This window comes from Rhinoderma darwinii, chromosome 11 (assembly GCF_050947455.1).
Source record: "Rhinoderma darwinii isolate aRhiDar2 chromosome 11, aRhiDar2.hap1, whole genome shotgun sequence".
NCBI classification, from domain to species: domain Eukaryota; kingdom Metazoa; phylum Chordata; class Amphibia; order Anura; family Rhinodermatidae; genus Rhinoderma; species Rhinoderma darwinii.
Window position 1 is genome coordinate 82641782 of NC_134697.1, and position 23382 is coordinate 82665163.

General features: G+C 47.4%; 1 protein-coding gene across 6 annotated transcripts in view; it reads right to left on the reverse strand.

Moving 5' to 3' along the window:
• Nucleotides 1-9972, reverse strand: part of ERLIN1 (ER lipid raft associated 1) — a 30557-nt gene extending 20585 nt beyond the window's left edge. Inside the window, exon 1 of one of the 6 annotated variants that reach the window (XM_075841839.1) lies at nucleotides 9894-9972. In XM_075841839.1, the coding sequence (XP_075697954.1) occupies nucleotides 9894-9964 (71 nt within the window). In that variant the 5' untranslated portion in view covers nucleotides 9965-9972. The other 5 variants (XM_075841841.1, XM_075841842.1, XM_075841845.1 and 2 more) reach the window with 5 other exon arrangements.
• Nucleotides 9973-23382: the final 13410 nt, after the last annotated feature.

Consider the following 23382-nt stretch of genomic DNA (forward strand, 5'->3'; position numbering starts at 1 on the left):
TGTTTTTTATTTAGAAAATCATTTTTGACGGAGTTATGACCTATATTAGCTTTATGCTAATGAGTTTCTCAATGGACAACTGGGTGTGTTTTACTATATGACCAAGTGGGCGTTGTGGAGAGAAGTGTATGACGCTGACCAATCAGCGTCATACACTTCTCTCCATTCATGTACACTGCACATAGCAATATAGCTATATCACTATGTGCAGCCACATACACACACATTAACGTTACTGCAGTGTCCTGACAATGAACATACGTTACCTCCAGCCGGGACGTCATGTGTATTCAGAATCCTGACAATTCACTAATACAATCCGGCACTAAAACACAGCAAGCGTAATCTCGTTTGAAATGACAGTTTACGCCTGCTGTGCTGTAGTGTCGGGATTGTATCAGCCAAGTGGTCAGGATTCTCAATACACATCACGTCCTGGCTGGAGGTAACGTATGTTCATTGTCAGGACACTGCAGTAACGTTAATGTGTGTGTATGTGGCTGCACATAGTGATACAGCTATAACGCTATCTGCAGTGTAAATGAATGGGGAGGAGTGCATGACGCTGATTGGTCACTGATTGGTCAGCGTCATACACTCCTCTTGTACAACGCCCACTTGGTCATATAGTAAAACACACCCAGTTGTTCATTGAGAAACTCATTAGCATAAAGCTAATATAGGTCATAACTCCGTCAAAATTTATCGTTTTTCTAAATAAAAAAAAAGAACTGCTGCAATCTACATTACAGCGCCGATCACATCATGTACAAGATAGGCCACTTATAATGTGGTGACAGAGAAGCTTTAATTAAAAACACCAAAGGAATAACAAAACAAAAAAAGTGTCCAAAAAACGCTTGTATTTGCCTCAACAATCCTGAAGTAATTTCAAGGCATAGTCTTTCTGCTTGGCAGTCAACTTTATGTGAACATGCCCTTAGGCTGGGTTCCCACAGTGCAGATTTTGCATGTATTTTTTTTTTAAGCCTAAACCCGGAAAGAAACCTTAACAGCAGAAATATATAGAGGAGGTGCCGAGCGGGAGCCCACCAGGGTATATGATGAGATGGGACAGACAAAATTACCAAACAAAAACGAACTCAGATTTTCTTGTATAGAAAAAAACCTGTACATCACGTGGTTACTGTTGATTTGCGTTTTTGCGCATGTTTCTCAAACTAAGGCAGACCCCACTGGTAAAGTGCCCGCCAGTTATTGACAGAAGTTATCCAGTCCTTTCGATGGTAGCGCCAATCTCTGGTATAGCAACGTAACGAACAGCAGACTGAGTCGTGATCATCCCTTTGAGGTCTAACATGAAGTGAACTAACATGAAAATGGCCACTTCGTATGAATCCCTTCACCATACGCCATCTTTGTTACAATATTATGTTTTGGTCATCACCTTTAAAGAGTCTGTCACCACATTATAAGTGTCCTGTCTCCTACATAAGGAGATCGGCGCTGTAATGTAGGTGACAGCAGTGCTTTTTATTTTTACCACTTTATTAGCGATTTTAGATTTATGCTAATGAGTTGCTTAATGCCCAAGTGGGCGTAATTTTACTTTAAACCAAGTGGGCGTTGTACAGAGGAGTGTATGACGCTGACCAATCAGTGACCAATCAGTGTCATGCACTTCTCTCCATTCATTTACACAGCGCATAGGGATCCTGCTAGATCCCTATGTGCTGTCTTATACTAACACATTAACAATACTGAAGTGTTTAGACAGTGAATAGACATTCCACGGGATGTCTATTCACAATCCCTGCACTTTGTTACTGTTTCTGTGGTAGTTACAGCAGAGGACGCGTAATCTCGTTGTAACCTGTCATTTACAGCGTAATCTCGCGAGATTACGCTTCCTCTGCTGTAACTACCACAGACTATGCACTTCGTTACTCTGTCTGTGGTAGTTGCAGCAGAGGAAGCGTGATCTCGCGAGATTACGCTGTAAATGACAGGTTACAACGAGATTATGCTTCCTCTGCTGTAACTACCACAGACAGAGTAACGAAGTGCAGAGATTGTGAATAAACATCCCGTGGAATGTCTATTCACTGTCTAAACACTTCAGTATCGTTAATGTGTCAGTATAAGACAGCACATAGTGATCTAGCAGGATCCCTATGCGATGAGTAAATGAATGGAGAGGAGTGCATGACACTGATTGGTCAGCGTCATACACTCCCCTGTACAACGCCCACTTGGTCTAAAGTAAAAACACGCCCACTTGGGCATTAAGCAACTCATTAGCATAAATCTAAAATCGCTAATAAAGTGGTAAAAAAAAATAATATTTTTTTTTTAAATAAAAAGCATTACTGTCACCTACATTACAGCGCCCATCTCCTTATGTATGAGACAGGGCACTTATAATGCGGTGACAGAGTCTCTTTAAAGTGCAGCATGTAACGGTCAGGGCTTCACAAACACGGTCTGACTTTACACTTTCTTCCCATCTTCCTCCGTTATTTACATATCGGTGTCGTTATATTTGGCGCCCGATATGTAAATAAGCCCCTGTACTGTCAATGGGGCGTTTCTATATAACTAAATAGCAGGGGGGTGTGATGTCTTCGCTCTGACACCGTCCAATCAGCTACAGACAGTGTCAGGGCGGCTTGCGCTGTATTCCCTCCCGTGAGAACACGCACAGGCTGGCGGTTCTGCAGAGAGAGCTCTCTGCCTGTATGTGTCTCCCATTTTTTTGTTCTTTTATCCCCTCTGCTTTCCGCAGCAGCAAAACCGGCTTAAAGACCTGCACTAAATCTAAGGATTTGGTGAAAATGTTTTGTATAAATGCCCTGCGGAATCTGGGTTGGATTTGTTGCAGAGTTTTCCGGAGCAAATCCAACCCCGGTAACATACTCTTAAGGCCCTGTTCACACAGAGATTTTTTGCAGGCAGAAAATTCTGGCTCTAAATTCCGTTTTGAATTTTGAGGCAGATTTTGACCAGCCTGCACCGCGTTTTCCGCCCACGGCCATTGAGCGCCACGGGCAAAAACGCCACGAGAAACGCTTTCTCTGCCTCCCACTGATGTCAATGGGAGGTTAGAGACGTAAATGCCCGGAGATAGGGCATGTCGCTTCTTTTTCCCACGAGACTGTTTTTCCGCTCGCAGGGAAAAACCACCTCCGCCTCCCATTGAAATCAATGGGAGACACTTTTGGGGGAATTTTAACCGAAACACAGTTTCCACATAAAAATACGTGTCAAAAAAACTCAGTGTGAATAGGGCCTTAGGCATCTTCCCAGAACAGAGAGAGATGTTAAGTTCCTGGAAACGTGACAGCGCTCCACGCCATGGTCCTTGCATGTTCACATTGCGGTCCACTCCCCTACTTTATTCCAGAATGAATACATTGCTACATTACGTAAAGAACTATTGAATATCAAATGGTCCTATTTGTAACAACATATTACATATGAGGATATCATGCCATATGGATTGTCCATCATCCAGCACGCCAAAACCCACCTTTTTTTGGATTTCACTCTGCATTACAAAGTGATGTCCGCTGCAAAAATCCGCAGCATACCCTGAAATCCCCACATTTTTCCTGCTAGCATTGTAGGGTAGGAGTTGCACATTTTTCGTTGTGGATCATGGCGCCTAAAATTGCAACACTGGCCGTTTCTTTTTCTGCCACTACATTATGCCCCATGCACACTACCGTAATTACGATCCGCAATAACGGACCGTAATTGCAGATCAAAATACTCATCCATTAATTTCTATGGTCCAAGGCCACCGTCAAAAGCTTCCATAAAAAAAATAGGACATCTTTACGCGGGTGACTGTCCGCGGCCGGCCGCGCCTGTAATCACGGGTCGTGCGCACGGCTGCGGTCCTGTGCAGGGGGCCTTACTTTGTCTTACCAGTTCACTGTATCAGATTGGAGCAACAGGAGTATTTCAGCCGTCCTAGCAGGCAGCTGCCGTCCGAAGCCCATCCTCTTGTATGCAAACTTTCTGCCTAGCCAAACAACTCTTGAAGACATGCCAAAATCTGTATCTATTAAAAGCAAACGGAGCTGCTGTCAAATATTGAAAGCCGACAGCACAAACGTAAAATTGGAAGCAAGAACTGAAATGTGGACGAATGTCCATGATGAGACAGCCGGCACCCATGCAGCTGTAGCACGCTCGACGTATCAGTAGTGTAAACACCTGCATACTGGTTTATAGAACACTACAGCAAGCGTTTATACTATAATCCAAACACTGAACTTCTTCGACTTTACACAAGTGTATACAAGTCACAGAAAACAGATGGAGATCTGAAAATGAACAGAAACGTCAGTGGCAGCCATATTACATAGCCGTTTCCTTCGGTCTGACCTAATACACCGTCGCAGACAGGTCGGGAGGAGAGATCATACAGGGGATGTTCACATCTTCAAAAAGCCAAAATATTAGCGACACAACCGACCACTTTAGATAATAAGCCAAGTCTGGTTAAGAAAATGCAATTTACAGTATTTAAAAAAAAACAAAAAAAAAAAACAAGAATAAGTCTTTGGATATTCTTATAGAAGAGCGGCAGCTTTTAGATACAAGAGACCGGGTCCCAAAAACACTTAGATAGATAGATATATATATATCTATCTATCTCGCCACCAGTGGGTTGTCCGTGGATTTACAGGAAATAATGACGTCAGGCACTTCTGAAGCGGAATCCCCGACCCTGTGGCCGGTGTTTCCACTCCAGGAGAAGTCCCCGACTTCACTGTGTCCATATATGGACATTGTGAAGTCAGGGACTTCTCCTGGAACGATGGCGCTATCTACAGGCAGGTAGGGGCGGGTGCCATCTATGGGGGGCGGTGCTGTGTAGAACTACCTACAGGGGGCTGGGTGGCGTTACCTACGGGGGCGGTGCGGAATCGGAACGGATGCAAAATGGCCGGGAAAAACGGTGCAAAACGGCAGTTTTTATCGGCCAACACTCGGACCTTGTCGTGTGAATAGAGCCTTACACTTGCTGTACAATCAGTAACTGAAAGACAGTATATTCAATGTTCAGTGCAGCAATTTCACTCATGCTTGGCTACTAAAGTTAAAGGGGTTGTCCAGGATTTAAACCTTTTTCAGACGAACAATGTAAAACTTGTCAGTGTTTAATAAGGGGAAAAACTGACGATTCTACACCAGAGTTCAATCAGTATTGTCAGAGTGCGCTCCGTGCCTCAGTTTTTGACTGGTGGTACTTTCTGCTTTCTTCTAAGGATCTGCTAGCAACACATCAGTAACAACGGACAGCCCTCATATGGCTTCAATATGCTGTCCGTTTTCTTTCACTGACCCATTGACTTGAATAGGCGAGTCTAGATTCAGACTAAACAAGTGCATGCAGCGATTATACGGTTGGTCCGTGCAGGAAATCAGACATGTGAATTGGCCTATTGACTTTAATGTGTCGGTGTTCAATTGGTTAGACACATGACGCGAACATCGTTCGTCCGAAGAAGGCGTAAAAGCCAGAAAGTAAACACAAGAAAAAAAAAAAAAGAAATAAAGAAGAATCGCCTGATCAATCCCCCAATGCTGATCGGAGTTGAATTCCCTGCAGTGATGATGTGCTGTTCATTCATGCACAGGACTGCTGCAACCAATCATTGCTAGCCTGTACAGACCGTCATCACTGCAGAAGAAGTAAACAAAGACTGACGGGATCCACCGGAGCAGCAGTGGGCGATTGGACAAGTGAGTATTGCTTGGTTGGTTGTTTGTTTTTTTAAGCGATCCTATACGATTAACACAAAGGAGGACAGTATTCTATTACAAATGGATCTGGACAAGTTGGAGGTTTAGTCGAAGAAGTGGCAAATGATATGTAACACGGATAAATGTAAGGTTATGTACTTGTAAAGAGAAAATACATGTCACCATTACTTACTAAACAGGAAATACTGAGTAAAACGGACATAGGAATTTTTGTTGACAGTAAACTTAACTGTAGCAACCAGTGTCAGGCAGCTGCTGCCAAGGCAAATAAGATCAAGGAGCGCATCAAAAGGGGCAGAAAAGCACAAGACAAAAAGCTAGTTCTACCACTTCATAAACCTCTAATAAATGGAACGGGTGGACTACAGAAAGATGACCAAAATTAGGGTTGAAGAATTTCTTGCGACCATTGTGTTTTGGTAACCTGCGGGTCGCAACGTGGCCACTCACTTTCATTACTACGATGCAGCCAGTGCGGAACAGAGATAAAACAGTGCTCTTTGGCTTGCTGTGTTGAGGCAAAAGTCGCCGTGTAGCCCCAGCCTAATAAGGTTCCTATCAAACGGGCAGACATTCTTTCATGAACGAGCGACTAGTGATGATTTAGCGAGTAGTTTACGTTCAAAAGACGTCTATTACACGTGACAATAATTGCTAAAGATTTTCGCTGTTACTACGATCGTTGCATAAAAATTCCTTTGATAATTGCTCCATCTAAAAGGGCCTTAAAGAGGCTCTGTCACCACATTATAAGTGTCCTATCTCCTATATAAGGAGATCGGCGCTGTAATGTAGGTGACAGTAATGCTTTTTATTTTAAAAAACTATCTATTTTCACCACTTTATTAGCGATTTTAGCTTTATGCTAGTTTCTCAATGGACAACTGGGCGTGTTTTACTATCAAGTGGGCGTTGTACAGGTGAGTGTACGACGCTGACCAATCAGTGACCAATCAGCGTCATACACTTTTCTCCATTCATTTACACAGCACTTAGGGATCCTGCTAGATCACTATGTGATGTCTTATACTAACACATTAACAATACTGAAGTGTTTAGACAGTGAATAGACATTCCACGGGATGTCTATTCACAATCCCTGCACTTCATTACTCTGTCTGTGGTAGTTACAGCAGAGGAAGCGTGATCTCGCGGTAAATGACAGGTTACAACGAGATTACGCTTCCTCTGCTGTAACTACCACAGACAGAGTAACGAAGTGCAGAGATTGAGAATAGACATCCCGTGGAATGTCTATTCACTGTCTAAACACTTCAGTATTGTTAATGTGTCAGTATAAGACAGCACATAAGGATCTAGCAGGATCCCTATCCGCTGAGTAAATGAATGGGGAGGAGTGCATGACGCTGATTGGTCACTGATTGGTCAGCGTCATACACTCCTCTGTACAACGCCCACTTGGTCTAAAGTAAAAACACGCCCACTTGGGCATTAAGCATCACATTAGCATAAATCTAAAATCGCTAATAAAGTGGTGAAAATAGATCGTTTTTCTAAATAAAAAGCATTACTGTCACCTACATTACAGCGCCGATCTCCTTATGTAGGAGACAGGACACTTATAATGTGGTGACAGAGACCTTTTAACTGTCACTATCAGTCTGTTCTCCCATCCCAGCGGATATCAGGAATGGAGAGCCGCAGGGTAAGGGTCAGTTCACACGTAGTGTAAATACTGCAGATATTCCGCAACATACAGTAGCAGCAGAGTGGGTAAGATTTGACCAAATAATGCGTAAATAATGAGCTGAAAAAAAGCTGAGAAATTGACCTGTGGTGCAGCTTTATAATCCACAGCATGTCAGTTGTATTTGCGGGATCGCGGCTTATTTGCTGCAGGTTTTCTCCATTGAATTCAACGGGCAGGTAAAACACACCGCAAATAGCAAATGTTATGATTTCTGCGGCGGAAAAGCTGCGATTCCACCCCTAAAATTATAACTCAGAAAAACAAAAGCCAGAATTCTGCGCTTCTTCATCCTGCAGGCCGGCCTCCTCGTTTCATCCTATGTGACCACTGCAGCCAATCACAGGCTGCAGTGGTCACATGAGATGAAACGTCATCAGGGGAGGCTGGCCTGCGGGACGCGTCTCCATGGCTACGTAAGTATGAACCTTTTATATGTGCAGTTTTCCGCAGCGAATATTCCGGCTGAAAAACTGCACCAGTTCGGCGCGGTTTTTCATCCGGAATTCCCTGCGGCGCCCAGGGTGGATACGCGGTGTGCTTTTACGCAGCGTATCCGCCCTGTGTGAACATAACCCAAGAGTCTAAACAACTGTACGATACCTGTAGAGTCTTGTGTGTGACTCCTACATACTCTACATGTCGTATGGTTGCCATAGATACTGCACTGTTCAGCACGCTCATGTCATCTCTTACCGCCAAATGTCTGATCTAGCGGGAGACCAGAACGGAATCGGGTATTACAATTGGCGCAAATAAAGCTTTCATGGTAGAATTATAAAAGTTCTAGCATTTTCCAATAAACTTACTGTATTAAATTCTAAACAGTTTTCAAGATCTCTGCTTGCAGTCATGCAATAGGAGCCTCCATAGTTTACTATTAGGGGATAATATACGGTGTCGGTCACGTGATGGACAGATTAGAGGGTTTTTCTGCCTTTTACAATTGTCTTTATTGATTATAGTTACAGTAGTTATTAGTCTCTGGTCTGGAAACGAGTCGTGTACCTTTGTTAACAAGACAGGCTCTTATTGAATAACAGCAAGCAGAGATATTGAAAATTGTGAGGGAAGGCCACCGAAACGATAAATTTATAATAAATCCTTAAGTCGGAACGGTCGACAACAAAAAGCACTCACACAAAAAGATATTACCTACGATATGAACAATATTCCATAGAAAAAACATTCAGATCATGGGAAATTTTGTGTGTACGCAGGATTCTCCCACAATAGTAAAACTACGATTATAGCGTTAAACGACGATTATTTTTAACAAAAGTCTGGATTAAAACGTGTATTGCTGGCACCGTAATGTCGCTGACTGAGCCGCTGGTTGATGCAATGAGACCAGCGTCAGCCGGGCAAACCTAAAGAAACAAAACATGGCAGGGCGAAGGGCAGCACCCACAGGGCACTCTGTGCAGGCAAATACTGAGCACGTGACGCCCTTCATACAGCCACCCGACCAACACGCACTCCAGACCGCCAGCACTGGTAAGCTCAGGGGGATCGGCAGCCTGCTCACAGAGAACTACACCATAACCAAAAAGCGAGAACGTGACACACGACCTGTCAGAAACCGCGACTCCGATATCACAGCAGTCTGCAGCTGGTCTCTCGCTACCTCCAGTATTACTCCGTCCCGTACCGTCTATACCTGTGTCTGCCGGAGAGCGGCGCTCCACGTGACTCAGAGGCGTACCCACGTTACTTACTCAGAAACTCACCGGGTCTCACTCCCTCATACTATGCGTTCCGGCGCACCTCCAGCTACGGAAGCCTTAGAGGGCCTTCTCTGTAACCATAGAAACAAGTTCCGGCCGCCGTCTGCAAAACGCCACTTCCGGGAGATTCATTGATTGGACGAGATGTCGGGCACGCGGCGTGTGTAATGTTGCACGTGTTATCGGGCGTGCACTCTGTTTTGGACATGAGGGGCAACTTTTTTTTTTATTATTTACACTTGCTGCAAAGTTGAATGTGATGTGTGGAGGAGAAGCGGCTGGCAGTGGGTTCTGACAGGAAACTCACAAATACGTCTTCAGACAACTGACCTAAAAATCACGGCTAAAAAGGTTTAAAGACATATTACAATATCATTGCATGTGCAGTGTGCTAGGAGTGACTGACCAATCACAGCTCCGCTTGTAGCTTTCCCGCTAACTTAGGCCTCATGCACACGACCGTATTTTTTCCCACCCGTAAATACTGGCGTAAATACGGGTCCGGTGTCACACGTATTCCACCCGTTTTGCACCAGTATTTACGAACCCGTGCCCGTAAATATGGGTCCGGTGTCACACGTATTCCACCCGTATTTACGGGCACGTTTTTGGCGGCAAAATAGCACTGCACTAATCGGCAGCCCCTTCTCTCTATCAGTGCAGGATAGAGAGAAGGGACAGCCTTTTCTGTAATAAAAGTTAAAGAAATTCATACTTACCCGGCCGTTGTCTTGGTGACGCGTCCCTCTCGACATCCAGCCCGACATCCCTGGATGACGCGGCAGTCCATGTGACCGCTGCAGCCTGTGATTGACCTGTGATTGGCTGCAGCGGTCACATGGCCTGAAACGTCATCCAGGACGTCGGGCCGGATGTCGAAAGGGACGCGTCACCAAGGCAACGGGCGGGAGACCGGACTGGAGGAAGCAGGAAGTTCTCGGTAAGTATGAACGTCTTTTATTTTTATTTTTTACAGGTTTATACTGATCGGTAGTCACTGTCCAGGGTGCTGAAAGAGTTACTGCCGATCAGTTAACTCTTTCAGCTCCCTGGACAGTGACTATTTACTGACGTTGCTTAGCAACGCTGCCGTAATGACGGGTGCACACATGTAGCCACCCGTCATTACGAGAGCTCCATAGACTTCTATGGACTGTCCGTGCCGTTATTACGGCTTGAAATAGGACATGTTCTATCTTTTTCAACGGCACGGGCACCTTCCCGTGAGAAAACGGGAAGGTACCCATGGCCAATAGAAGTCTATGAGCCCGTTATTACGGGTCGTAATTACGACCCGTAATAACGGGAGTTTTTACGGTCGTGTGCATGAGGCCTTAGGTGATGTTTTCTCAGATAGGCTGGGTTCACACGAGGTCATTACGTCCGTAAAGGACGGAACGTATTCCGGCTGCAAGTCCCGGACCGAACACAGTGCAGGGAGCCAGGCTCCTAGCGTACTAAGTTATGTATGACGCTAGGAGTCCCGGCCTCTCCGTGGAACTACTGTCCCGTACTGAAAACATGATTACAGTACGGGACAGTTGTCCCGCAGCGAGGCAGGGACTTCTAGCGTCGTACATAACTATGATGCTAGGAGCCCGGCTCCCTGCAGTGTGCTCGGTCCGGGACTTGCGCCCGAATTATGTTCCGTCCATTACGGACGTCACATGCTTGTGTGAACCCAGCTATAGAGTCGTTGACTTTCCCTTTTTTTCAGCATCCAGCCCAGACCACTGTGATGACTTATTCCAGCCGCGACCCTTCTCTGCAGAATTTGACACAGACATTTTGGTTTCTCGCTTTTCCAGCGCCCTCCCCACCCATACCCCATCCTCTAAACAAACGTAATCCACAGTGCCCCAGATGGTAATAATGATCCCTCAGTGCTCAACACAAAAAAAGTGCCCCATGTAAATAGCCCCACACACAGCCCCCCCCTCGTAGATAGCGCCACACACAGCCCCCCCTTGTAGATAGCACCATACAGCCCCCCTTGTAGATAGCACCATACAGCCCCCCCTTGTAGATAGCGCCACACAGCCCCCCTTGTAGATAGCACCACACAGCCCCCCCTCGTAGATAGCGCTACACAGCCCCCCTTCTAGATAGCGCCACACAGCCCCTCCCCCTTTGTAAATAGCGCCACACAGCCCCCTTGTAAATAGCGCCACATAGCCCCCCTTGTAGATAGCGCCACACAGCCCCCCTCGTAGATAGAGCTACACAGCCCCCCTTGTAGATAGCGCCACACAGCCCCCCTTGTAAATAGTGTCACACAGCCCTCCTTGTAAATAGTGCCACACAGCTCCCCCTGGTATATAGTGCCACACAGCTCCCCCTGGTATATAGTGCCACACAGCTCCCCTTTGTAATTAGTGTCACACAGCCCTCCTTGTAAATAGTGCCACACAGCTCCCCCTGGTATATATAGTGCCACACAGCTCCACCTTGTAAATAGTGCCACACAGCCCCCCCTGTACTTAGGGCCACACTGCAAAGTGCAAACAGAGCGGTAGTGGTAGCCTACCGCTACAACTCTCCAATCTGTCTGACGTGACTTAAGGCTGGATTCACACGAGCATGGCGTTTTTTCGCACGCAAAAACGCGGCGTTTTGCGTGTGCAAAAACCACTTGACAGCTCCGTGTGGCAGCAGCATATGATGCGCGGCCGCGTGGTTTTCGCGCAGCCGCCATCATTATGACACTCCATTTGGATGTTTGTAAACAGAAAAGCACGTGGTGCTTTTCTGTTTACATTCATCCTTTTCACAGCTGTTGCGCGAATCACTCAGTTCGCACGGAAGTGCTTCCCTGCGGCCTGCGTGGCTTTCACGCACCCATTGACTACAATGGGTTCGTGATTCGTGCAAAACGCCAAAAGAACGGACATGCTGAGTAAAAATCACGCACATGTCCGCACGGCCCCATAGACTAATATAGGTCCGTGCGACGCGCGTGAAAATCACGCGCGTTGCACGGACGTAATTCCCGTTTGTCTGAATAAAGCCTTACCGTTAGGAGGAGCCAAGGTGGTGATGCGGCGGAGGTGACAGGTCCACTTCTGTTTGCGGTCGGTGATGGCCGGGAAGTGGACCAGTGCAGTCACCTGACAACATGTCGCTGACGTGAGGTCAGGTGACTGGATTGGTCCACTCTCGGCACTGACCCCACTTGGCAGCGACCTGTATATTTTCAGATTCTGCAGAAGTTAAGCAGAATGTGAAAGTATGCCCGGCCGCGGCCTACTATTCCTTTGCACTGCACATGTACATTTTGGCGCATGCGCAGTGCAAAGTTCCGGGAGGATGCGATAAAAACCCGGACGGGACATTACGATCAGCCGATGAACAAGCATTTGCTCATTCATCGGCTGATCGTTCCCCTGTTTACGCAGGATAATTATCGGGAACGAGCGTTCACATGCCTGATCATTGGCCAATGTAAAAGGGTATTTAGTTCAAGTTTCGGTCAATAAAATTAACAATTCTAGAATAGGCGCGATGAGTAAAATTAAAATCACATTATTTGGAGTTTACTTTGTGCCAACCCACTATTAGTTAACGGGGCTGTCTAGTTTCGAAAAAAACATTTTTATATACTCTATTAGTAATACAAGAAAGAACAGAAAAGTAGTGTGCATAAAACGGATTATTTTACGTAAAGTAAAATGGAAAAGTAAATACCAAAGAACCTTGATAAGATGGAACCCCTACAGACGACAGCTCAATTGTATAGCTCCTGACACCACTATTCATATATAGACAGTGACATCACGAGCTTGCCCGGGGCCGGAGTATCCGACCAGATCGCTTCTGAGGCTCTGGCCAGGAACTCTGGCACTGTAAAGCTCCTGACATCACTGTATATATGGACAATAACGTCAGGAGCTGCCCCGGGCACAAAACTACAGGTCGCTCCCTCTCTCTCTGCCCGGGGGGGGGGGGGGTCTATCGGGCGGCATATCTAACAGTATGCGTATACAGTGGGATACGTTGCAGCCTTCCGTCAGACGTATATACCTCAGACGGAAGGAAAAAATGTGATGCTAAGGGGGCCTTACCTATACATGTTGTTCCTTGGTACTGCTCTGTTATATGCTGGCAAAGCACTATTCCCCTTAGCAAGAGGACATATTCTTAACTCTCTACCTGGTCCACAAATGGCACAAATATGAGTTTACCATTTCAACTGACCTTTCTCCATTATATAAAGGGAGGGAAAGAGAAAATTGGGAACTCACACACATTCCGTTGAATTTTCTTGAAGTGAGATGGTTGCCATCGTACACAACTAAAATATTCCATAGGGAAAACAGTATATCTTAGGCCCCATGCCCGTAATCAAGGTCCGTAATTACGGGCATGGCCAGCCACGGACAGTCGTTCGCATTTGTGGGCCGTGTTCCAATTATAAAGTATGGGAGCTCGGTCCGTAAAAAGCAAAAGATAGGTGTAACGTCTATGGCCATGACCCGTCGTTCTGACTTACCCTACGACGGCCGCGGCAATGGACACGTGAGTTCCCTGCGGCGTCTTCCACCTGTGAGACGCCGGCACTCATTTCCTGGATCTGAGACTTTCTCCCGCAGGGCGCGCGTGCCCACGCGTGCACGGCCTTAGGCCTGATTTACACGAGCATAATATACGAGCGTGCGACGCGCATACTTTTCACGCGTGTCGTACGCACCTATATTACTCTATGGGGCAGTGCAGACAGTACGTGGGTTTTGCGCAGCGTGACTGCACTGCGTAAAACTCACAACATGTTCTATATTTCAGCGTTTTTCACGCATTACGCACCCATTGAAGTCAATGGGTGCGTAAAAACCACGCAGGTCGCACGGAAGCACTTCCGTGCGAACTGCCTGATTCGCGCAACTGCTGTCAAACTCTGAATGTAAACAGAAAAGCAACACGTGCTTTTCTGTTTACAAACATCCAAACGGAGTGTCATAATGATGGCGGCTGCGCGAAAATCACGCAGCCGCCCATCATACACTGATGACACACGCAGCTGTTAAGTGCATTTTGCGCACGCAAAACGCCACATTTTTGCGTGCGCAAAACGCACGCTCGTGTAAATCAGGCCTTAAAGGGCCAGTGCGCGCACAATTGCAGAAAGTATGCAATCAGTCGAGAATGCTGCTGGACTATAAAAAGGGCTCTGCCCTCTTGATCTTTGCCTGAGCGTTGTATACCTAAAGTTTGTCTTGCAAATGGTCTCCTAGTGTTTTCCAATTCCCAGTGTTACCCGTTCCTGCTGCCTGTATCCTGTGCTACCGTGCCGTCTAGAGTCAAAGTCAAGTTGTGTCTTCCGCTGCATCGACTGCGTCACACCCTGCCGGGTGTCCGTCTACTACCGGTGCCTTATCTTCAGCCTGAATCACCTCTACTGTCTGCATTGCCTCAGATACCCTTTCTGGACTACAGACTTTGTACTATACCTGTTTGGCCAGATGCACCCTCCCCAGCCATGCAGGCCGACAGGATCAACTTCTGGTGGCAGTAGACTCCATGGCACAGCAGCTAGGGGCGCTAGCTACTTCCTTCGCTTCTCTTATTCAAGCTCCTCCGATCGACCCTCCTGCTACACCTCCTGGCAGCTCCGGTTCGGATCCTCGGTTCTCGCTGCCATTGCCACCTCGGTTCCCTGGAGACGCAAGTACGTGCAGGGGGTTTCTGAACCAATGCCATATCCACTTCACTCTGCACACCCGAGCATTTCCTTCGGACGGAGCCAGGATCACCTTCATTATGTCTCTACTTGCCAGCAAGGCACTGGCGTGGGCGTACCCAATCTAGGAACGACAGGGACACGAGACTTCCAGGGGTTCATGCGGTTATTACGTACTGTCTTTAACCATCTGCCTACCATCTATCTTTTAACTATCTTCGCCAGGAGGACGCCTCCATGGGTGAATACACCATCCAGTTCCGGACCCTGGCACAAGAACTGTCCTGGAACAATGAGGCCTTGGTAGCATCCTTCTGGCATGGCGTATCGCCCGAGATCCAGGACGAACTTGCTGCTCCAGATCTCCCAGCTGCCTTGGGAGACCTGATTCTACTTGCTGCTAGAGTGGACATAAGGCTCAGAGAGAGATCTCAAGAAGTTCAACAGGAGAGACGGCTTCCTAGACTGGCGCCCAACTTCCAGCAACCCTTCTTGCCTTCTCCTACTGCTCCACCTGAGGCTCCGATGCAGGTGGATCGGCTTAAACTCTCCGTTCAAGAGAAACCGCGCAGACGCACCTCTAGCCTCTGTTTATATTGCGGTCTTGCTGGCCATGTCGTGCGTCTGTCCTCAGAAGCCAAAAAAAAACAACGCCTAGGATTGGTTGGAGAGACAACCCTGGGCGATACTGCATTTAATAGAGAACTCTCCTCCAAACTATTCACTCCTGTGACCATCATCACTGGCGAGAGGCCCAATCCGGTCTCTGCCTACCTGGACTCTGGCTCTGCAGCCAATTTCATCTGCCAAGACCTTGTGGATCTTCAGTTGCCCACTGTTCTGCTGGAAAGGCCGTTGATCGTTGCCTCGGTAGATGGACTGCCATTGCCTGACCCAGTTTTGTCTGTGACCAAGCCGTCATCTCCCTGTTCGTCCTGCCCAAGGCTGTCAATCCCGTTCTGCTGGGTTTGCCTTGGCTCCATCTACATGCCCCAGTCCTGGATTGGAACTCTGGAGAGGTTCTCAAGTGGGGACCCAAGCTTCTCGACCGCTGTCTGGTGCATATCCATCCGCATCAGTCATTGGCAGGGTTGCCTCCTTGTTACTCTCTGTTCTCAGATGTCTTCAACACGAAGGAAGTGGAGACATTGCCACCACATCGAGCATATGATTGCCCTATCGACTTGGTTCCTGATTCATCCCCTCCTCGCGGTACAGTATACCCTCTCTCCTTGCCTGAGACCCAGTCTATGTCAGCCTACATTAAGGAAAATCTGGAGAGGGGCTTCATACGTAAATCCTCACCCCGGCTGGAGCCGGGTTTTTCTTTGTCGACCCTGCATTGACTACCGGGGCCTCAACCAGATCACGGTGAAGAACAGGTACCCATTGCCCTTGATTTCGGAACTCTTTGATCGCATACGGGGGGGGGGACTAGACCTACGGGGGGCCTACAATCTAATCCGGATTCATCAAGGTGACGAATGCAAGACTGCATTTAATACACGTGATGGACACTACGAATACCTGGTCATGCCCTTCGGCCTGTGTAACGCCCCCGTGATGTTTCAAGAATTTGTCAATGACATTTTTCGTGATCTCCTCTATGTCTGTGTTGTGGTGTCTCTCGATGACATTTTGATTTTTTTCCCCAGATCTTGTAACTCATCAGAGTCATGTCCGGGGCTATATAATCTCTGATCAGGGTCTCAAAATGGACCCTGAGAAGGTAAAGACTGTCCTGGAATGGCCACGCCCCCAAGGCTTAAGGTCCATACAACGCTTCCTGGGATTCGCCAACTTCTACCGGCTGTTCATTCCCAACTTCTCTTCATTGACAGTCCCCATCTCTACCCTCACTAAACAGGGCATGAATGCCAAGGTGTGGACTCCAGAAGCAGAAGCCGCATTTAAAACCTTAATAAAGGCCTTCACGTCAGCCTCTATTCTTCATCACCCTGATGTATCCCTACAGTTTTCATTACAGGTGGATGCTTCCTCTGTTGGTGACAGTGCACTTTTGTTCCAGAGAGGTTCGAAAGGCAAGACTGAGGTATGTGGCTACTATTCTAAGCTGTTTTCTCCAGCAGAACGCAACTACTCGATTGGGGATCGGGAGTTACTGGCCATCAAGCTGGCCCTGCAGGACTGGAGACACCTACTGGAAGGCGCAGCTCATCCTATCCTGGTCTTCACGTACCACAAGAACCTGACCTATCTACAGACGGCTCAACGGCTGAATCCTCGTCAAGCCAGGTGGTCGTTGTTCTTTGCTCGGTTCCGGTTCGAACTCCACTACCAACAAGAATGTGAGGGCCGATGCTTTGTTTAGGTCGTTTGAAACAGAAGATACTGTGGAGTCCCCACAGAATATTATTCATCTGTAATGAATCGGGGTGGGGAGACGGACAGGTGAGCCCTAATCTACCCGCAACTAAGTCCCTGCCTACTTGCACTAGGCGACGGCGTACAACTGGGCGACGGTCCCTACACTCAATAGGTGCAAAGACAGACAAGACAAGGGCGCACAGAAGCAAAGGGGAAGTTGGGGCAGTTGCCAACGGCAACACCGTGAGCAACAGGCAGTAGTGAACGAGCCGAGTCAAACCTGGAGAGTACGTGGTAGCAAAATCAGAGCAGGAGAATAGTCAGTCAAGCCAGGGTCAATATGAAGCAGCGGTTAATAAGGTAAATAGCAGGAATCGCAGAGCCACGAAACAAGACAATCACAGGCAAGGAACAGGCTGCAAGTGAGGGTAGAAATAGACCAAGGACGGGAGCTAGAACCGTCAGGCCAGGCTGTGATAGGTTCTCCCTCTCCTCAGCCTGCAAGCCTGACTGGTAACAGATCGTGTCACTCTTGCAGACCTTGGAGCAGATGAAGGCTGATTAACCCCGGGCGTCGACACAGAACCTGTGTCAGGCAAATCCTTTACATGATCCTTCCTGCATCTTCTCTGTTAACCCTCTGCAAGTTAGAGACATTCCTCCGGGAAGGACTTTTGTACCTCTAGCAAACAGAGGTAGAATCCTTGGCTGGGGTCACAGATCCAAGCTGGCAGGTCACGCTGGTGCCTGTAAGACCCAAGACCTAATTGCCCGTCAGTTTTGGTGGCCCACGCTGCCCAAAGACGTCATGGACTTTGTCTCCTCCTGTACGGTATGCGCAGCAAAGTTGCCCGCTCCAGATCAGCTGGTCTGCTCCAACCACTGCCTGTGCCGGATGCCCCCTGGCAGCATGTTGCTATGGACTTTGTCACAGATTTGCCTCTCTCTGCGGAATGCAGTCTGATATTGGTGGTGGTGGATTGATTTTCTAAAATGGCTCATTTTGTTCCCTTGACTGGCCTGCCTTCTGCTGCTCGACTGGCCGACCTCTTCGTTCAACACATCTTCCGTATGCACGGCTTGCCCCTGCATATTGTCTCGGATCGATGGGTCCAGTTCACCTCGAAGTTCTGGAGAGCACTCTGCGGTCTCCTCGGTGTAAAGTTGGACTTCTCCTCGGCCTATCATCCCCAGTCCAATGGTCAAGTCAAGAGGGTTAACCAGATTATGGAGAACTATCTGCGGCACTTTGTCTCCAGGCGGCATGATGACTGGGTGCAGCTTCTCCCGTGGGCTGAGTTCTCCTATAATAACCGTACTAGTGAGTCCACCACCTCCAGTCCGTTCTTCATCGTCTACGGCCAACATCCTCGAATACCTCTTCCTGTCTCTACTATGTCCCAGGTGCCTGCAGCTGACTCTACCTTCAGGTACTTTCTGCAGACCCGATCTTCTATTCTACTGGCGGTGGACCGCATGAAGAGAAAGGCAGATGCAAGAAGACGGATGCCTCCGCAGTTCCATCCAGGTAGGAAGGTCTGGCTGTCTTCCAGGAATATCCGGCTGAGTGTGCCATCCTGCAAGTTTGCTCCCAGGTTCCTCGGACCCTTCGAGATCCTTCTACAGATTAACCCTGTGTCTTACAAGCTTCGGCTGCCTCCTACCCTCAAGATCCCTAACACTTTCCATGTCTCCCTGCTGAAGCCCGTGGTCCTGAACCGCTACTCTAGGACTCCTAGTTCCGCAGTGGCTCTTGGCGGCCTTGTCAGGGACTTTCGAAGTAAGTGAGATCCTGGCCCCCAAGAAAGTGGGAGGAAGGACGTTTTTTTTGGTGGATTGGAGGGGATTCGGTCCAGAAGAGAGGTCTTGGGAGCCAGAGGAGAACATCGATGCCCCTGTCCTCGTGAAAAACTTTCTCTCCCGCTCTGGTCCCAAGAAGAGGGGGCGTAAGAGGGGGGATACTGTAACGTCTATGGCCTAGGCCCGTCGTTCTGACTTACCCTCCGATGGCCGTGGCCATGGACACGTGAGTTCCCTGCAGCGTCTTCCTCCTGTGAGATGCCGGCACTCACTTCCTGGATCTGAGACTGTCTCCCGCAGGGCGCGTGCGCCCGCGCATGCACGGCCTTAAAGGGCCAGTGCGCGCACGATTGCAGAAAGTCTGCAATCAGTCCAGAATACTGCTGGACTATAAAAGGGCTCTGCTCTCTTGATCTTTGCCTGAGCGTTGTATACCTAAAGTTTGTCTTGCAAATGGTCTCCTAGTGTTTTCCAGTTCCCAGTGTTACCCGTTCCTGTTGCCTGTACCCTGTATCCTGTGCTACCGTGCCTCTGTGCCGTCTAGAGTCGAAGTGAAGTTGTGTCTTCCGCTGCATCAACTGCGTCACACCCCGCCGGGTGTCCGTCTACTGTCGGAGCCTTATCTTCAGTCTGAATCACCACTACTGTCTGCATTGCCTCAGGTACCCTTTCTGCACTATAGACTTTGTACTATACCTGTTTGGCCAGCTGCTATCCCGCTACGCGGTATGGCCCAGTGGGTCCACACCCCGCGCCATGACAATAGGACATGTCCTATCTTTTGCGAGAAAGCTTCTACGGCACGGACACATTCCCATAAATATACGGGAAGGTGTCCATGGAGAATAGAAGTGAATGGGTCCGTAATTACGGACGATGTTTACGGTCGTGTGCATGGGGCCTTACACAACAAAAGATCTGTGTTTCTTACTTTGTGTCGAATGCTAAAGACTTATTATTAACTTCTCAACTCAACTTGAGTAGTCATAAATGGGATCAATTATTTTATAGGGCCCATCTTCCATTCATACAGAACCTGTGTAAGTCCTTTTTAATTTCATTGTAATCTTTCTTGTTGTCATTGGCAAGACATAGCATCAATAAGATCAAATCGGTGAATCAACCCATAAGAAATAGGCAAGTGATTTGTCTTCTGCTTGACCTTTGGGGTCCACTCGTATTAGGGGCCCATTATTGTGTTCGAGCCGGGGTCCACATTGCATGTGTAACCCTTTGTACTATATAGAACTTCGTCCTAAATTGATGATATGATCACTTATACAGATGTGCTTGTATTTCGTTTTTTGCATGCGTATATAAAGATTGTGCCCTTTAATTATCGTTACAACATATATTTTATGTAAGATTACCAATACTAAATTTCTACCAGTACTCAACATGTTAGTACTGATCTTCTTCTATACTATTCCTGCCTTTACAAATGGGTGTGCTCACATGGTAATTAAATATTTTTCTAAATCTGTGCCAGCACTGACATTCATTCCTTGAAGAATACTGATCAATAAGGTATTGCAATACGAAAATTACATTTTCATAATACAATACTTATAAAAATGTAAAAAATAAAAAAAGAGTGTTGGCATAGCAGCCATTTACCAATCACAAACCGTTATCAAGAAGGACCCAAACAGCATAAGTTGAATAGCATTGAGAACACATTTTACCTACTGGTAACCTTTTTCCTCACCTTTCAGCCAGTGGTCTTTGGCCTCCCATCACCTTGAGTCATGAGCAAACGTAGCAAAAAGAGAGGCAACAAATCGGACCCTCGCATTATTTCCATCTTCTGCCTCCTCTTGGTCCAGCTGTTGCCTCATCCAATATGGCACCGAAAGGTTCTACCAAGCCATATTCTGACATTACACATAGGTCCCCTGACCCTCTTTCAACCCCACCAGAGACAGAAATACTGACCTTCTAAAACACTTTTAAAATTGATCGACCCTATCAATCAAACTGGTGGCAAATGGCACCTTACAGACCCAGGAAGGATTATTTCTTCAAGCAGACGACCAAGAAACGTGTAACAAAGATGAGAGGCATTCTGGAGGTGATTTTCAAGTTCCTGGAAATACTGGTGGACACAGAGATCCATATACATAAAATTCTCAAAGTGGCTTCTCCTCAATTGACAGATACTTGTCTGCTGATGGCTGATTTTGCCATGGTGGCTGCAATGTGCAAGTGTTTGTCCCTGATGAGACAACCCGTTAAAAACCTTGGAAAAAAAGACTGCCTCCTTATATTGTGTTTTAGGGCCATTCTCTTGTGAGATAGTGAACATCCTGTTGTAATGGCAGGAAGGAGGTGAAGGGAAAGTGAGCCCTAATCTACCCACCGCCCTGTCCCTGCCTACTTGCAACGACCCGCCCTAGGCGACGGGGTACAACTGGGCGGCGGTCCCTACGCTGTCTAAGTGCACGGGAGAACAAACAGGGAACACGCAAGGGAAGGGGCAGTAGCCCACGGAACGCCGCGAGGAAACGGAGCGGTGAATGAATAGTCAGGACCAGGATGAAGTGGAGTATACCAACGTGAGCACGGAGAAGGAAGCAAGCCAGGGGCAAAGCGAAGCAGGTTAAGCGGAACTGCAGCAAGGCAGAAGCACGGCAGAAGCAGGCTGGAGCAAGCAGCAGTGGGGCCAGGAATCCAGAAAAATTACAAGCACTGAGGAAGAGAACACGGCAGGTAATAAAGGACAGGGGGCGGAGCTAACTCCGACTGACCAGGCCGCGATAGGCTCTCCCACTCCTGAGCCTGCCACCCTGGTTGGTGGGAGACGGTGTCAGTCTAACAGGTCTGGCCTCAGGTGTGGATTGATTAATCCCAGGAGTATACCTAGACGTAGTACCTGGCAGATCCCTAACACCTGTATTCCCTACAAAAAAACAACTTAAATTCTTCAGAAAGATCCTTGTTATCCAATCTTTACACCATATTACAGTTTTTTTCATTATTTTACTATGGGAAAGGGCACTTGTGCATAGTTGCAAAACAGTCCCGAATATGCAGAGACAGTCCCAAATTTACAGAGACGATCCTGGCAAATTACTGTGTCGGGCCACGTCCCAGCAACTTGAACTGGCGACTGCCGTATTCATTTGTATCTACGCCCTAAGGACGCCAATACAATGGAATACTATGGCAGAGAAGGGAGCCTGCTGTGGCACTATCTACAAAGCGGGGGAGTGTGGTACTATCTACAAAGGGGGGATGTGTGTCACTATGTACAAAGGGGGTGAGTGTGGGGCACTATCTATAAAGACGCGGGAGTGTGTGGCACTATATAAAGGAGGGAGTGTGTGGCACTATAAAGGGAGTGTGGCCCTATCTATAATGGGAAGAGTGTGGCACTATCTACAAGGGGGTGTGTGGTACTATCTACAGGGGGGCTGCATGGTACTATCTACAAGGGGAGTGTGTGGCACTATACAGGGGTATGTAGCACTATCTACAGGGGGCAATGTGGAATTATCTACAGGAAACTGGAAATATCTGCAAGGAGCAGTGTGTGGCACTATCTACAGAGAGCACTGTTGTATTATCTACAGAGCGCACCGTGGCATTATCTACAGAGGGCACTGTGGCACTATGTACAGGCTGTGTGGCACTATCTACAGGGGCAGGATATGGCAATATCTACAGGGGGGATGCGGTACTATTTACAGGGGGCACTGTGGCATTATCTGCAGGAAGCAGTGTGTGGCAATATCTACATAGAGTTGTGTGTGGCACTATCTACTGGGGGCAGTAGGGGGCACCATCTACAAGGGGCACTGAGTGAGGCACTATCTACGCTGATTTTTATGCTACCAGTAGTGGTCAGCACATATTGCCTAGCCCTAGTGATAAAGTGAGATATCACCTGCCTGTAAACAACCAGATAACCATAGTAGTTGTCAGCAAAACTAGTGCAGAAACTTCATTTCTGCTAGCCACCTTGAATGCCATAATACTATAGAGCGCTGCTCTAATTTTTCTGGATTTTGGGGCCCTTTCAATATCTGCTTCTCCTACAAAAGAAGTGTAATTTGAAAATGGTGCTGATTATCTGTAATGTGACTTTTGTTCATAACCGCCTAGGAGTAGACCAATCATCTACAATTCTAAAAATGATCAAATCGCACAAAGACCATCCTAAGGACACCGTAACTCACTCAAAAACTACTTCTGGATGAGGTGACATTGATAAATATATGAGGAAAACTAATCTGTCATCCGCCAAAGCGGACGAGAAATTCGCGGGAGCAAAGCACAAACACTTTCCAACTGCAGGTATGGAGGATTCGGATGGTGATAGAGAATCTGAAATGGATAACCAAACAATGACTGAAGACCTGCCGGTCTCCAGAACATTTATGAAAGATATCCTAGCGGAAACCTTT